The sequence below is a fragment of the Pan troglodytes genome, chromosome 18, assembly GCF_028858775.2.
Source record: "Pan troglodytes isolate AG18354 chromosome 18, NHGRI_mPanTro3-v2.0_pri, whole genome shotgun sequence".
Taxonomy (NCBI): Eukaryota; Metazoa; Chordata; class Mammalia; order Primates; family Hominidae; genus Pan; species Pan troglodytes.
Window position 1 is genome coordinate 88,206,398 of NC_072416.2, and position 13,680 is coordinate 88,220,077.

The following is a 13,680-nucleotide window of genomic DNA, read 5'->3' on the forward strand; positions in this document are numbered from 1 at the left end:
CTTTTACATATATACTTTTATATATATACTTTTATATATACTTTTATATATACTTTTATATATATACTTTTATATATACTTTTATATATACTTTTACATATATACTTTTACATATATACTTTTATATATATACTTTTATATATACTTTTATATATACTTTTATATATACTTTTATATATATACTTTTATATCTATACTTTTATATATGTATACTTTTATATATATACTTTTATATATACTTTATATGTATAATATACTTTTATATATATACTTTTATATATACTTTATATGTATAATATACTTATATATATACTTTTATATATATAATATACTTATATATATATATACACACGCACACATATATGTATATATTTGTTTTTACTGTTTTTTCATGAGAATTGAAGCAGGGAAATATTTGGCTAGGCAATGTTACAAAAGAAAACCAGTCGCTGGGTGTTACTGTTGGAGCAGAAATTCCCTGAAGTCGCATAGGAAGCCTTCCACAATTGGGCCATGCGGCACGATCACTACGAGAGCCCTGTCAAAATGCACTTTCTTCATTTCTACCTGCCACTCCTGCAGAAGTGTCGAATTAACGTCCAGAGGTGGGGCTTGAGCACCTGTGACTTCCCCAGGCTCCCTTTTGGGCAGCCCTGACCCATCCTTCCAGTGCTGGGGGTCCCTGCACACAACCCTGTAGCTCCCATGTAGTACCTGACACTTGGTCGTTCTTTTGGTTTTTTTTGAGACAGTCTTCCGCTCTGTCGCCCAGGCTGGAGTGCAGTGGCGCAATCTCAGCTCGCTGCAACCTCCACCTCCTGGCTTCACACCATTCTCCTGCCTCAGCCTCCCGAGTAGCCGGGACTACAGGCGCCCGCCACCACGCCCGGCTAATTTTTTGTATTTTTAGTAGAGAGGGGATTTCACCGTGTTAGCCAGGATGGTCTCGATATCCTGACCTCGTGATCCGCCCACCTCGGCCTCCCAAAGTGCTGGAATTACAGGCGTGAGCCACCGCCCCCGGCCGACACTTGGTCATTCTAAGCTTCCCGTGGCTCTCATATTATCTCGGATTTCCGCTGCATCGTATGTTCTTAAAGTAATTATGAACACAAGGGCAACGACCAGATGAAATACTCTGTGCGTCCCAGGAGTCAGCACAGAAGTCAGTGTTGCTAAGCATGGATCCTGTTTTCGTGTTTTCACTTCCTGGGTTTGTCATTGCTCTGTCTTCTCCGGCCCTTCTGCCCTGAATTGGAAACTGAACCGAGAGAGAGTACAAATCCAGTACCAGCTTTAGCCAGGAGGGTGTAAAAATTGGAATCATAGTGGTGTGGGCGGTTTCTTTGAGACGTATGTTTAAGCACAGAGTAGGGGCTGCCGTGGGGTGAGAGAAGGTGAGGCAGGTAGAATTCTGGAGATTCTCTCTCAGATTCTAGTGGCAGGGCCCGAAGTGCCTGTGGTCTCCTGCTGGATGGAGCTCCCTCCTGTCAGAGTGATTGTAGCTAAGATGTGACTGATCGTTGTCTGTCAGTCCTGCTAAAGCCTCATTGGACACGTCCAGGCTTCTGTGCCAGCTTTCAGATTTGGAAAAACTTTCACTTAGACCTTTGGCAGATTTGATTTTCACTTTGGCTTTAGGGCCGTGTTGGGGTCCCTAAGACCACCCCAGATGTGGTGACTTGCTAGGAGAAGTCATAGGACTCAGTCTATAGTAGCACTCAGGGCTTTAATTTATTACCGTTAAAGGATACAGCAAAATCAGCCAGGGGAGAAGGCGCATTGGGTTGTGGGGAGACCAGGTCAGTGTTGAACCCTCCCCCAATGGAGCCACATGGGACGCGCTGACTTCCCCCAGCATCAAGCTGTGACCACGCCTGCCTGATGTTGACCAGGAAGCTCAGGAGAGACTTGGTTCCCAGGGTTTTTGCTGGGGGTGCACAAAGCGTTTGGGCCCAGGGAGCTGTTTTCTCAAGGAATGGTGGGAACGCTCCCAGAATCACAGTGCCCAGACACTGCCCTTGCGAGCAGGCCTTTCTGAGGACAGCAGTCAGGCCTGCTGTGTTCAACACTTCTCTATGGGCCAAAAGCATTTCCTAAATATTGTTTTGTCTTTAGTACCCAGTAGTAATTCTAATTAGATGGTGACTGTTTTGATATTTGGAGGGGACCGATTGGAGAGGAGGGAAGTGGAGCACTCAGCCTTTCTCCTCCCTTCCCCTGTGCTGGGCATTCCATTTCCTGTGCAGCCCCTGGCTTGCCCTCCTCCACTCCAGCACCATGTGGTGTCAGAGGCTGCAGGAACCCATAATAAGTCAGGATAAGGAGGGCCCACGCCCTGGATTTCTCTGTAACCCCTGAGCCAGGCTGTGGGGTTCCCAGTTAGCGGAGGGATGGCTGGTTACCTGCCATGCACACATCGGGTAGCTGCTAAGGCTCACCTGCTTCTCCTGTGTCCAGGGTTCAACTCTGCCACCAACGTCGTGGTGTTGGCTGGCACCAACCGCCCTGACGTCCTGGACCCGGCCCTCATGCGGCCTGGCTGGTTTCATCGCCAGATTTACACTGGTGAGTACCCTTTCTCAGGGCCGGGCCTTTATCCCCTTGGCCTAGGTGATTTGCAGTGTATTTGGAGGGATTTTGATAGTAATTCCGAGGCAGTTCATGTAACATTTTGAAAATGTGTGAGAGCCCCAGGTTGCTGCTGTCCGTCCTGCCCCTGGCAATCCACTTTTTGGCAAGAATATATGTGGTTGGGCCTGCAGGGATGTTGCTGCAACACAGAGAGGTGGGAGGGACGTAACAGATAGTTATTCTCCAGCTTTTTTTTTTTTTTCCCCACTACTATAAAAATTTGATAGTCGGCTCAGCATGGTGGCTCACACCTGTAATCCCAGCTCTTTTGGAGGCCGAGGCAGGCAGATCACTATGTCAGGAGTTTGAGACCAGCCTGGCCCATATGGTGAAACCTTGTCTCTACTAAAAATACAAAATTAGCCGGGCGTGGTGGCGTACGCCTGTAATCCCAGCTAGTCGGAAGGCTGAGGTAGGAGAATCGCTTGAACCTGGGAGGCAGAGGTTGCGGTGAGCTGAGATTGCACCACTGCACTCCAGCCTGGGCAACAAGAGCAAAACTCTGTCTCAAAACCAATAAATTATGAAAAAGTAAAAATTGATAACTTAGAAGACAGCAATTTATCCCTTACTCTTCACCCTGACGGTCAGCCATCGTCGCCTTCCCCCTACCCTCTTGTGTTTGTTAGGAAGCATTAATCCCGGGTGGCCCTCGGCTGAGGGGTTTAGTAGCTGTGGAGGCAGATGTGTGTGTGGCCTGGCTGGTTTCTGCCATTGCTTCCAGCTGTGTCTGGAGGATGACAGCAGAGAGCTCCGCAGGGACCCCAGCTGTCCTTGCCGTTCTGTGCTATGGTTGTGGGTGACTGTTCTGAAGACCCAGAAAGCACAAGAGCCCATGCTGCTTTCTCTGTTTTTCATTAGGTCCTCCTGACATCAAAGGCAGGTCCTCCATCTTTAAGGTCCACCTGCGCCCACTGAAGCTGGACGAGAGCCTCAATAAGGACGCCCTGGCGAGGAAGCTGGCAGCGCTCACCCCAGGCTTCCCTGGTGAGTGCTGCGGGCTGTGCTGTTCCCCATGGTGGGAGCCATGTGCGCTCTGCTCCTTGTCGTGGGGGGTGGTGACTGGCCGTTCTCATTCAGTTCTGGCAGTGCTCACCCTTGTCTGCAGGACTTTTCGCCTGTTGAGAGTGTTCAGAGGCCTCAGAGATCAGTTTCTTAGCCCCAAAACTAATTTGTACCCACTTGAATTTCTGTCTTAATTAAAGTCAGACTTAGTGAGTCTTACTGCAGAGCTGACAGTAATGTCCCGGGGGGAGAATCCGGCAACCTGATGCTTCCCGCAGCATTTCTGCCTGGGGCTTGCCCTCCCTGCTGAGGAAGCTCGTTTGCTTTTCTCTCTTCTTTTCAATGAAATCCTGGTCTATGCTCGGAAACCTACTTCCCTGCCTAGGCGGGATCACCCTCAGGAATGAGTGGGGACTTTTCCAGGGGGATTCCTGTTCTCCTCACCCATGCTCCGCAGCTCTTTGCTGCATCAGTACCTCATGGTTATGTGGCCATTGGCCACAGCTTCTGACCTATGCCCACCTGCTCCTGCCACCCCTGGAACATTCTGCTGTGGCATCTTATCACCTCCAGCTGCCTTGGCGCCCCCAGTGGTACCCGTACCCTGGCTCCCCACAGTGTCCTGCCTAGTGTCAGGTCACGTGTATTCACACAGGATTGTACGTTTGCCTGCTGCAGGATGGTGAGTGAGGTCTTGCCTGGCAGGTATCTGAAAGGTGTCATCTGTCTTAGACACAAAATGTGCTTCCTCCCTTTTGTTCTCTCCTCTGGCTGACTTCAGATGTCTGTTTACATACCAAAGTTAAAAAGCTGGAATGTTACCAAGACTGCTTTCTTCTGCCCATAGAGGGGGATGACTCAGCAGGGATGACTCAGCACTACCCCTCAACAGAGATGACTTTGATGACTCTGCCCCTCAGCAGGGCTTACTAAGCACTACCCCTTAACAGGGATGACTCTGCACTGCCCCTCAACAGGGATGACTCAGCAGAGATGACAGCACTGTCCCTCAGCAGGGATGACACAGCAAGGATGACTCAGCACTGCCCCTCAGCAAGGATGACGCAGCACTGCCGCTCAACAGGGATGACTCAGGGATGGCTCAGTACTGCCCCTCAGCAGGGATGACTCAGCACTGCCCCTCAGCAGGGATGACTCAGCACTGCCCCTCAACAGGGATGACTCAGCAGGGATGACTCAGCACCGCCCCTCAACAGGCATGACTCTTCAGAGATGACTTAGCACTGCCCCTCAGCAGGGATGGCTCAGCAGGGATGACTCAGCACTGCCCCTCAGCAAGGATGACGGAGCACTGCCGCTCAACAGGGATGACTCAGCAGGGATGACTCAGTACTGCCCCTCAGCAGGGATGACTCAGCACTGCCCCTCAGCAGGGATGACTCAGCACAGCCCCTCAACAGGGATGACTCAGCAGGGATGACTCAGTACTGCCCCTCAGCAGGGATGACTCCGCACTGCCCCTCAACAGGGATGACTCAGCAGGGATGACTCAGCACCACCCCTCAACAGGCATGACTCTTCAGAGATGACTTAGCACTGCCCCTCAGCAAGGATGACTCAGCAGGGATGACTCAGCACTGCCCCTCAACAGGGATGACTCAGCAGACTCAGCGGGGATGACTCAGCACTGTCCCTCAGCAGGCATGACTCAGCAGGGATGACTCAGCACTGCCCCTCAGCAAGGATGACTCAGCAGGGATGATTCAGCAGAGATAACTCGGGGATGACTCTGACTGCCCCTCAGCAGGGATGAGTCTGTTTTGCTCTGATGGAAGCATCTGTAGTGTCCATCAGCAGGTGAACAGCCAAAGTGGTATATACTGTAGTCAAATTCAGCTATAAAAAGGAATAAAGTATCGATGCATGCCACAACATGGGTGAACCTAGAAAATACTGTTCTAAATGCAAGAAGCCAGGCACAAAAGGCCACATAGTATATGTTCCCATTTATGTGAAATGTGCAGAATAATAATAAAAATGTATAGAACAGCAAATCTGTAGGGACAGACATGAGGTGAGTGGTTGCCAGAAGTGGAAATGGGAGTTAACTATAAATAGCACAGGGTACCTTACAGAGATGATGGAAATGTCCTAAAGCTAGATTATGGCATCAGTTGCACTACGTGATCAGTTTATTAAAAATCGTTGATGTGTGTGTGTAGAATGGGTGGATTTTATGGTTTATAAATTATACCTTAATAAAGGTTAACAAAAAATGTGGCTAAATAGTGGTGACTGATGGACACCTCCCATTACCTTTAAGTTCCCTACTGAAGTTCAGCCTTGGCCTCTCTGCTGGAGATTTTCGTTAACAACTGATCTGGGTCAAGCTCCAGCGGCCAGGAGCAGCACTGACTGTTGGCTATTTCTTCCTTCCTGGGTCTGGTGCTGATATTTCGAATGTTTGCAATGAAGCAGCCCTGATTGCTGCCCGGCATCTGAGTTCTTCTGTTCACGAGAAACACTTTCAGCAGGCCATTGAGAGGGTCATCGGAGGTGAGCCTGGGAGCCCTTAGGGAGGGAGGGGTGTTTGCAGCTCTGGGCCTGGCAGGCTCACCCCCTGGCCCCAGTTTCAATTCTGCATGCAGGCCGGGCGCAGTGGCTCACGCCTGTAATCCTGGCACTTTGGGAGGCCGAGGCGGGTGGATCACTTGAGGTCAGGAGTTTGAGACCAGCCTGGCCACCATGGCGAAACCCTATCTTGATTTTTAAATACAAAAATTAGCCGGGCATGGTGGCACACACCTGTAGTCCCAGCTACTCAGGAGGCTGAGGCAGGAGAACCTCATGGACCTGGGAGGCAGAGGTTGCAGTGAGCCAGGATCGTGCCACTGCACTCCAATCTGGGCGACAGAGCAAGACTCCGTCTCAAAAAAAAAAAAAAAAAAAATCAATTCTGCATGCAGGAACCAATTTTCTAAACCAACATATGGTACTTGGGATCTTCCAATAGCTTTCATGCCCCTTCTGGGAGCAACATTTAGAAATTGAAAGAGATGGGCCTTCCAGGCCGTCAGAGGCCCAAGGAGGCATATTAGAACCAGGTTTGAATGCCTCCTGTGGAGGGCAAAGGAGCCTTCTTCCCCGAAGGGAATGGATGAGATTTCCTGGGAAAAGCCTCCTGGAAGCTGTAGGGACCTTCCTGGGCCTCCTCAGGACAGTACTGTTGTGAAAGGAGTGAATAAAGTGAATTTCCTTTTTTCCCTTTTTTTTTTGAGACGGAGTTTCGCTCTTGTTGCCCAGGCTCGAGTACAGTGGCGTGATCTCGGCTCAGTGCAACCTCTGCCTCCTGGGTTCAAGCGATTCTCCTGCCTCATCCTCCTGAGTAGCTGGGATTACGGTCACGTAGCACCACACCTGGCTAATTTTTGTATTGTTAGTAGAGATGGGGTTTCATCATTTTGGTCAGGCTGGTCTTGAACTCCTGACCTCAGGTGATCTGCCCACTTCGGCCTCCCAAAGTGTTGGGATTACAGGTGCGGGCCACTGTGCCCAGCCTTACAGTGCATTTGCTTCAGCTTGGTGGGGAGCGGTATCCATCTCTGTCTTCAGCTCAGCAGACTGTAGAGTGGGCTGGATCACACAGCCTCCTGCAGCTTAGGGAACTGGAGTCAGCTGTGAGGAAGGGTCTCCTGGGGCTGCCAGACCAGGCAATGCCAACACGGTCTTGCTTGGCCTGGCTCTCCCTGGTGCTGTTCTGAGAGTGGAGAATAGGGAGGTGGCCAGTAGCCATCCTTCATGGTCCACCCCAAGCTGTGAGAGCTGACGTTGGTCAGGTGGAAGAGCATTCTAGCTGCTGCTGCTTTATTTAACCATTTATCGAAGTATAATGTATAAAGTACTTATGATATCGAGTATCCCAAAGCAAACACCAAAGGTGCTTTTTTTTTTTTTTTTTTTTTTTGCCTGAAATGAAGTGATGGAGTCCCGCTCTGTCTCCCAGGCTGGAGTGCAGTGGTGCAGTCTTGGCTCACTGCAAGCTCCGCCTCCTGGGTTCAAGTGATTCTCTTGCCTCAGCCTCCCAAGTAGCTGGGACTACAGGTGTGCACCACCACGTCCAGCTAGTTTTTTGTATTTTTAGTAGAGTTGGGGTTTCACCATGTTAGCCAGGATGGTTTCGAACTCCTGACCTCGTGATCTGCCTGCTTTGGCCTCCCAAAGTGTTGGGATTGCAGGTGTGAGCCACCACTCCCAGCCCAAAGCTACTTATTTTTATTTAACTTGAAAAAAATTTTAAAAATTTTACAGAGGTGGGGTCTTGCTATGTAGCCCAGGCTGGTCTCAATCTCCTGAGTTCAAGTGATTCTCCTACCTTGGCCTCCAAAGTTCTAGGATTCCAGGTGTGGTCGCTGTGTCCTGCCACCAAAGCCTCCTGAGGGCTGTCCTGGTGTGATTAGAGGGCTCTGAGCAGGGCCAGCTGTGCCATCTGTGCTTTTCCTTTGTCCTGTTACCTGCCCTTGCACTGGGCCGTTAGGGCACTGAGATCATCCCTCTCCATCCTGTCATGCTGTGCTGTCATCTTTAGTCTGTCATGCGGTGCTGTCATCTTTAGTCTGTCATGCTGTGCTGTCATCTTTAGTCAAGCCAGAGGATATGGTGCTTCGCTGTGTTTCACACACAGCTGTTCCCATTGGGTTCAAATGGGCCTGTTTAGTTAAGGCTTTGTGTGAGGTATGTGGGAAGTGGGTTTCACTTTCAAGAAGGCAGCATGGAGCTGGGGCTTGGCCTCTGCTGTCTGGTATAAACGAGCCTGGGGATCAGGTGTAGCTGCAGACACGGCTGGGCGCAGAGGGAGTGGCCTCATTTCCCAGCCACCTGCTCCTGCCTTGCCTCACTCGCCGGGGAATGTGATGTGTAGGTCTTGAGAAGAAGGCCCAGGTCCTGCAGCCCGGTGAAAAGACAACTGTGGCCTACCACGAGGCCGGACACGTGGTGGTGGGCTGGCTCCTGGAGCACGTGGACCCCCTGCTGAAGGTTGGTCCTCCCACCCTGAGTGAGTCCACCTGGCAGGCTTGGGCCTGGTATCTCTGGGCCAGCCTGTGGTCATGTGGGCACGGTACATTCAAGGATTGGCCCTTTAGCTTTTTAAGGAATAAACTGCTCTAGAATTTGTCAAAAGATCCCTTCGGGGTGGGAAAGCAGGGCAGTGGGTTCCAAATGGGGCCTTGGCCATGCGACTCCAGGGAGCAGCCTCAGTGTTAAACCCGCCTCACTCCTGAGCTCTGGATTCGACCGTTGGCCTCTCCAGAGACTCTGCAGGGTGGGCAGAGCGTAGGTGGTTTCCACGTGAAGCTCCCAAAGGCGGGTGCACTTCTTGGGGCATCCCCATGGTGTATGGGGGGCCTGGGTCAGGCTGTCTTCTCTCCTGTTCCAGTAGAAGGACCTGTGGTCAGAGCTAGGGTCAGGTGGCCTGGCCGCTCCAGGGTGGCTCCTGGAGGAAGTGGGGACAGTGTTTGGGGTGATGAGGGCATGTGTCCTGTCCTCAGGTGTCCATCATACCCCAGGGCAAGGGGCTCGGCTACGCACAGTACCTGCCCCGGGAGCAGCAGCTCTACACCCAGGAGCAGCTCTTCGACCGCACGTGCATGATGCTCGGGGGCCGGGTGGCCGAGCAGCTGTGCTCCGGGTAGATCACTGTGGGGGCTCAGGACGACCTGAGGAAGGTCACCCAGAGCGCCTACGCCCAGGTAAGGGTGGGCATCCCCCGGCACGGGCCGCAGGAGGCTCTGTTGGGCGCAGGCTCATCCTGGGTTCCGCACTGGCAGATTGCGCAGTTTGGGGTGAGTGAGAAGCTGGGCCAGGTGTCCTTCGACTTTTCCCGACACGGCAAGGCCCCGGTGGAAAAGCCGTACGGCGAGGCGAGCGCCCAGCTCCTTGATGACGAGGTCCGGCACCTCGTCAGTGCCACCTGCAGGCGCACCCTGGACCTGCTGACACAGTGCCGGGAGCATGTGGAGAAGGTGAGTGTGGCCTCTGCCCAGACAGGTCGTGGGTCCCATGTTGAGTCACGGTCATGCCACACCCGAAGGCCACACCCATCCTTCAGCTTGCTTAGGTTTGGGCTGTGATCATGTCCTCAGAGCCGTCTGACAGGTGGGCCGTTGTTTCCAGGTGGGCCAGCGGCTCCTGGAGAAGGCAGACATGGTGGAGCTGCTGGGCGCCCGGCCCTTCGCGGAGAAGTCTACCTATGAGGAGTTTGTAGAGGGCGCGGGCAGCCTGGAGGAGGACACATCCCTTCCCGAGGGGCTGAAGGGTTGGAACCGTGGACAGGAGGAGGAAGGTGTGGAGAGCAGCCTGTGCAGGGGCTCTGCGTAGCCTATGGCGGTCGCCTGCACCTGCTGCTGGGTGGAGTTGGGGTGACTGCCACTTACCTGGGGCCTTGGCAAAGCAGCTGCGGAATCTCACCCAAAACAAATTAAAACGTGACAACTGTGAATGGGCGTTTTAGAGGAGGGTGCTCTGAGCCCACATGCAGGGAGTAGGAGTGGGAGTGGGCAGAGGGGGTACCCTGAGTCCCTGGGCCCTCCCGCTGGAGGACAGTTGGGTCCAGGGTTAGACGGGAGAGGCCCCAGGGCTCTGGCCCCTGTGGTGCTGAGGAAGGCACAACTGTAGCTTCAAGAGGGGCTTGCGTGGGGCACCTTGGAGACACCAGGCCTTCCTGGGGCCTCCGTGGAGGAGCATTGATATGGTCATAAAGACACTCGGAGGAGCCTGGGCCCAGCACAGAAACCCTCACCGTTTGGTAGAATTCAGAATTGGAGAACGTCAGCCAGGCATCAAGGGGAAGTCAGGGTTCTAAAGCAGCTGTTTGGATCGGTAGAAGCCGATCTGCTGTTCTGTCCTTAGAAAGGAAAAAGCCCACACCGCCCACAGGTGCATGGCTGAGGGAGGAGGTGGAGCTGTGGGGCCTCACACCTGGGTTCCCCATCAGGGCACCCCCGCCACCCCTGCCTGCGCCTTGGCTCCGTGGCAGCACTGCTGAGTGTGAGGGAATTGAGTTGCTTAGAAAACCTGGCCCCTGTGCTTGGCTGGAGGTGCTTTCACTGCGGGATGTGTCTGGACCATCAGTTCTGTTCCTGTGACCCCTTTTTGTTGGAGTCTTGGAGTGGGAAGCTCTGCAGGGCCCCAGCCGGCTCAGGGGTGTTTGTGGAGAGACTGTGGTCCTGAAGCCCCAGCACGTGGCTGCCCCTGGCCCTGGTACCTGTTCGTGAACACTTTTCCTGGGGTTGGGTAGCTCCTAATTTTTATTAGGAGGGCCCCTTCTGGGCTCTGAGCTTGAGGCCCTTTGGCGCCTTGAACTGAGGGAGGCTTTGCTTTTTCTTATCTGGGGTGTGTGGGACTTGATGAGGATGCCCCGTGTGCTTTCTGCAGCACACGACCCGCCTCCAGGACTCGCTGGGGTCAGCAACAGCAGGGCAGTGTCAGCCTCAACGACTGCCTTGGGGTGGGTGGATGCGTGTCTAGGTCACCTGGGATGGGACCTGGGGAAGACGCCCGTTTGCAGATGTCCTGGGTGAGCGGCCGGAGGGGGAGGCCCTGCTTGTGGGTCAGCTGGGATGGGACCTGGGAAGACGCCCGTTTGCAGATGTCCTGGGTGAGCGGCCGGAGGGGGAGGCCCTGCTTGTGGGTCAGCTGGGATGGGACCTGGGAAGACGCCCGTTTGCAGATGTCCTGGGTGAGCGGCCGGAGGGGGAGGCCCTGCTTGTGGGTCAGCTGGGATGGGACCTGGGAAGACGCCCGTTTGCAGATGTCCTGGGTGAGCGGCCGGAGGGGGAGGCCCTGCTTGTGGGTCAGCTGGGATGGGACCTGGGAAGACGCCCGTTTGCAGATGTCCTGGGTGAGCGGCCGGAGGGGGAGGCCCTGCTTGTGGGTCACCTGGGATGGGACCTGGGAAGATGCCCGTTTGCAGATGTCCTGGGTGAGCGGCCGGAGGGGGAGGCCCTGCTTGCTGCCCCGGGCACTGTTTGTTCTCAGCCTCTCTCTCGACCTAGGCCAGATCAGACACTGGGGCTTTGTAGTATATTTTATAAATCGCTTGTTATGTTGGCCTCGGAGCCTCAAAAATATAATTTCCAACTGGGGGTGAACACATTCAACTTTTGCTGTCTATAAAATGCATATCATTGGACTAAAAAACTCTCCAGCACTCAACCTTCATCATGGCCTCCACCAGACCCAGAGTAGCTGAGCCCCTTGGGGTCCGGTTGGGGCCTGGTCTTAGGTCCCTCAGATGGAGGTGGGGGTGCTTCCTCAACCCCAGCAGGCCCTGTGATGTGGCAGCATCGGTGGCCTCCGGGATGCGGGGTGGTCACGGGCTGTGGAAGGTCATGGCCCTCGCTCCACTGTGGTTCCCTCCAACACCCCGGGAGAGCCTGGGTGTCCCTCTTGTCACCTCCCAGCCGGCTGCACGTGCCTGGGGTCCTTCATGATGATCTGGGCGTGGGATCCTTGTGCCTCCCCCACTGGGCTGTTCCCTCCAGACCTGTGTTCTCGGCGCCTGCCTTCACCCTCACCTTTTCAGGGCTGTCAGGCGCCTTTCCCCCAGCCTTCCCGCACGTATCCTTTACAAGCTGGTCCTTATGTAACTCTGGAGCCATCTCACCCCCTGAATCAGACACACCATTTTCCATGGTCTTTTCCCAGCTGTCCTGAGCATGACCTGCAGTTTGCCTCATCAGCCTGTCGATGGTGGCTCAGCTGCACCTTTGCTGAGAAGCACCATCGGCCCAGCAGAGTGACACCTGTGGGCACTGCTGTCTGTGCTGTAGCGGTCTGTGCACCCTGCAGGGACACGAGCCTTCAGCCCCTGTATTTCTCAGCCTGCCTGCCTCCCTCCCTCTGCCAGAAGGGAAGGTGGAATGGGGTGGAATGCGTGTACCTGCCGGTAGCTGTGCACCCTTCCCAGAAGATACATCACTGACTGAGGCCTTTTCTGGGTCCAGAAAAGAATTTTCTGGAATTTGCTGAGAATTTTCATGTAGGGGAGGTCCAGGCTTCTCCCCTCAGAGCCCAGCACGGAAACACACAGAGACCCATGGGCCTGGCAGAAGGCACATCAGCCCTGGTCAGGCTCCATGGCCACCTCATTTCATGAGTAATGACAGTGGGCAGGAGTTTTGGCTTCATCTGGTACCTCCCCAGGACCAGTGCCAATGGCCTCTGGGACAGGAGTGTGTTGAGAGCGACTCCGTTGCTGGGGAGTGAATCCCTCCCCTGGCCCGGGCCACCTTTACCAGCACGTGGGGCGGGATTCTGTGACTCCCTCCCCCGGCCCGGGCCACCTTTACGTGCACGTGGGTCGGGACTTCTGTGACTCCCTCCCCCGGCCCGGGCCACCTTTACGTGCACGTGGGTCGGGACTTCTGTGACTCCCTCCCCCGGCCTGGGCCACCTTTACGTGCACGTGGGGCGGGACTTCTGTGACTCCCTCCCCCGGCCCGGGCCACCTTTACGTGCACGTGGGGCGGGACTTCTGTGACTCCCTCCCCCGGCCCGGGCCACCTTTACGTGCACGTGGGGCGGGACTTCTGTGACTCCCTCCCCTGGCCCGGGCCACCTTTACGTGCACGTGGGGTGGGACTTCTGTGACTCCCTCCCCCCGGCCCGGGCCACCTTTACGTGCACGTGGGGTGGGACTTCTGTGACTCCCTCCCCTGGCCCGGGCCACCTTTACGTGCACGTGGGGTGGGACTTCTGTGACTCCCTCCCCTGGCCCGGGCCACCTTTACGTGCAACGTGGGGTGGGACTTCTGTGACTCCCTCCCCCAGCCTGGGCTACCTTTACGTGCACGTGGGGCGGGACTTTCACTTCCTTAATGATTCCTTCTGTTGTGTGACTTTGGGACTGGAAATCCAGGTCACTCATCCCCCACATGTGACCCAAGTGAGCACAGCAGAGCCCTCAGGCTGCTGCAGCTGGAGAATGGTCTGGGCATGGAGCCCAGGGCAGCTCAGCTCACAACCCCTCAGCAGGCACCTCGTTCACTCTGCCGTTGGAAAGGAAGAGACTGTGGCCAGGCC

The 13,680-nt window shown here is 54.3% G+C and overlaps 1 protein-coding gene across 1 annotated transcript; it reads left to right on the forward strand.

Annotated features, from left to right (window-relative positions):
• The first annotated feature begins 1,328 nt into the window (after positions 1 to 1,328).
• Positions 1,329 to 10,100, forward strand: LOC104002732 (AFG3-like protein 1). Its single transcript, XM_016930459.4, is given in 8 exon segments — positions 1,329 to 2,568; positions 3,496 to 3,621; positions 6,076 to 6,156; positions 8,519 to 8,634; positions 9,147 to 9,347; positions 9,426 to 9,620; positions 9,772 to 9,964; positions 9,967 to 10,100. Coding segments are annotated over 8 exon segments (1,200 nt in total). The 5' UTR covers positions 1,329 to 2,393; the 3' UTR covers positions 10,080 to 10,100.
• The last annotated feature ends 3,580 nt before the right edge of the window (positions 10,101 to 13,680 follow it).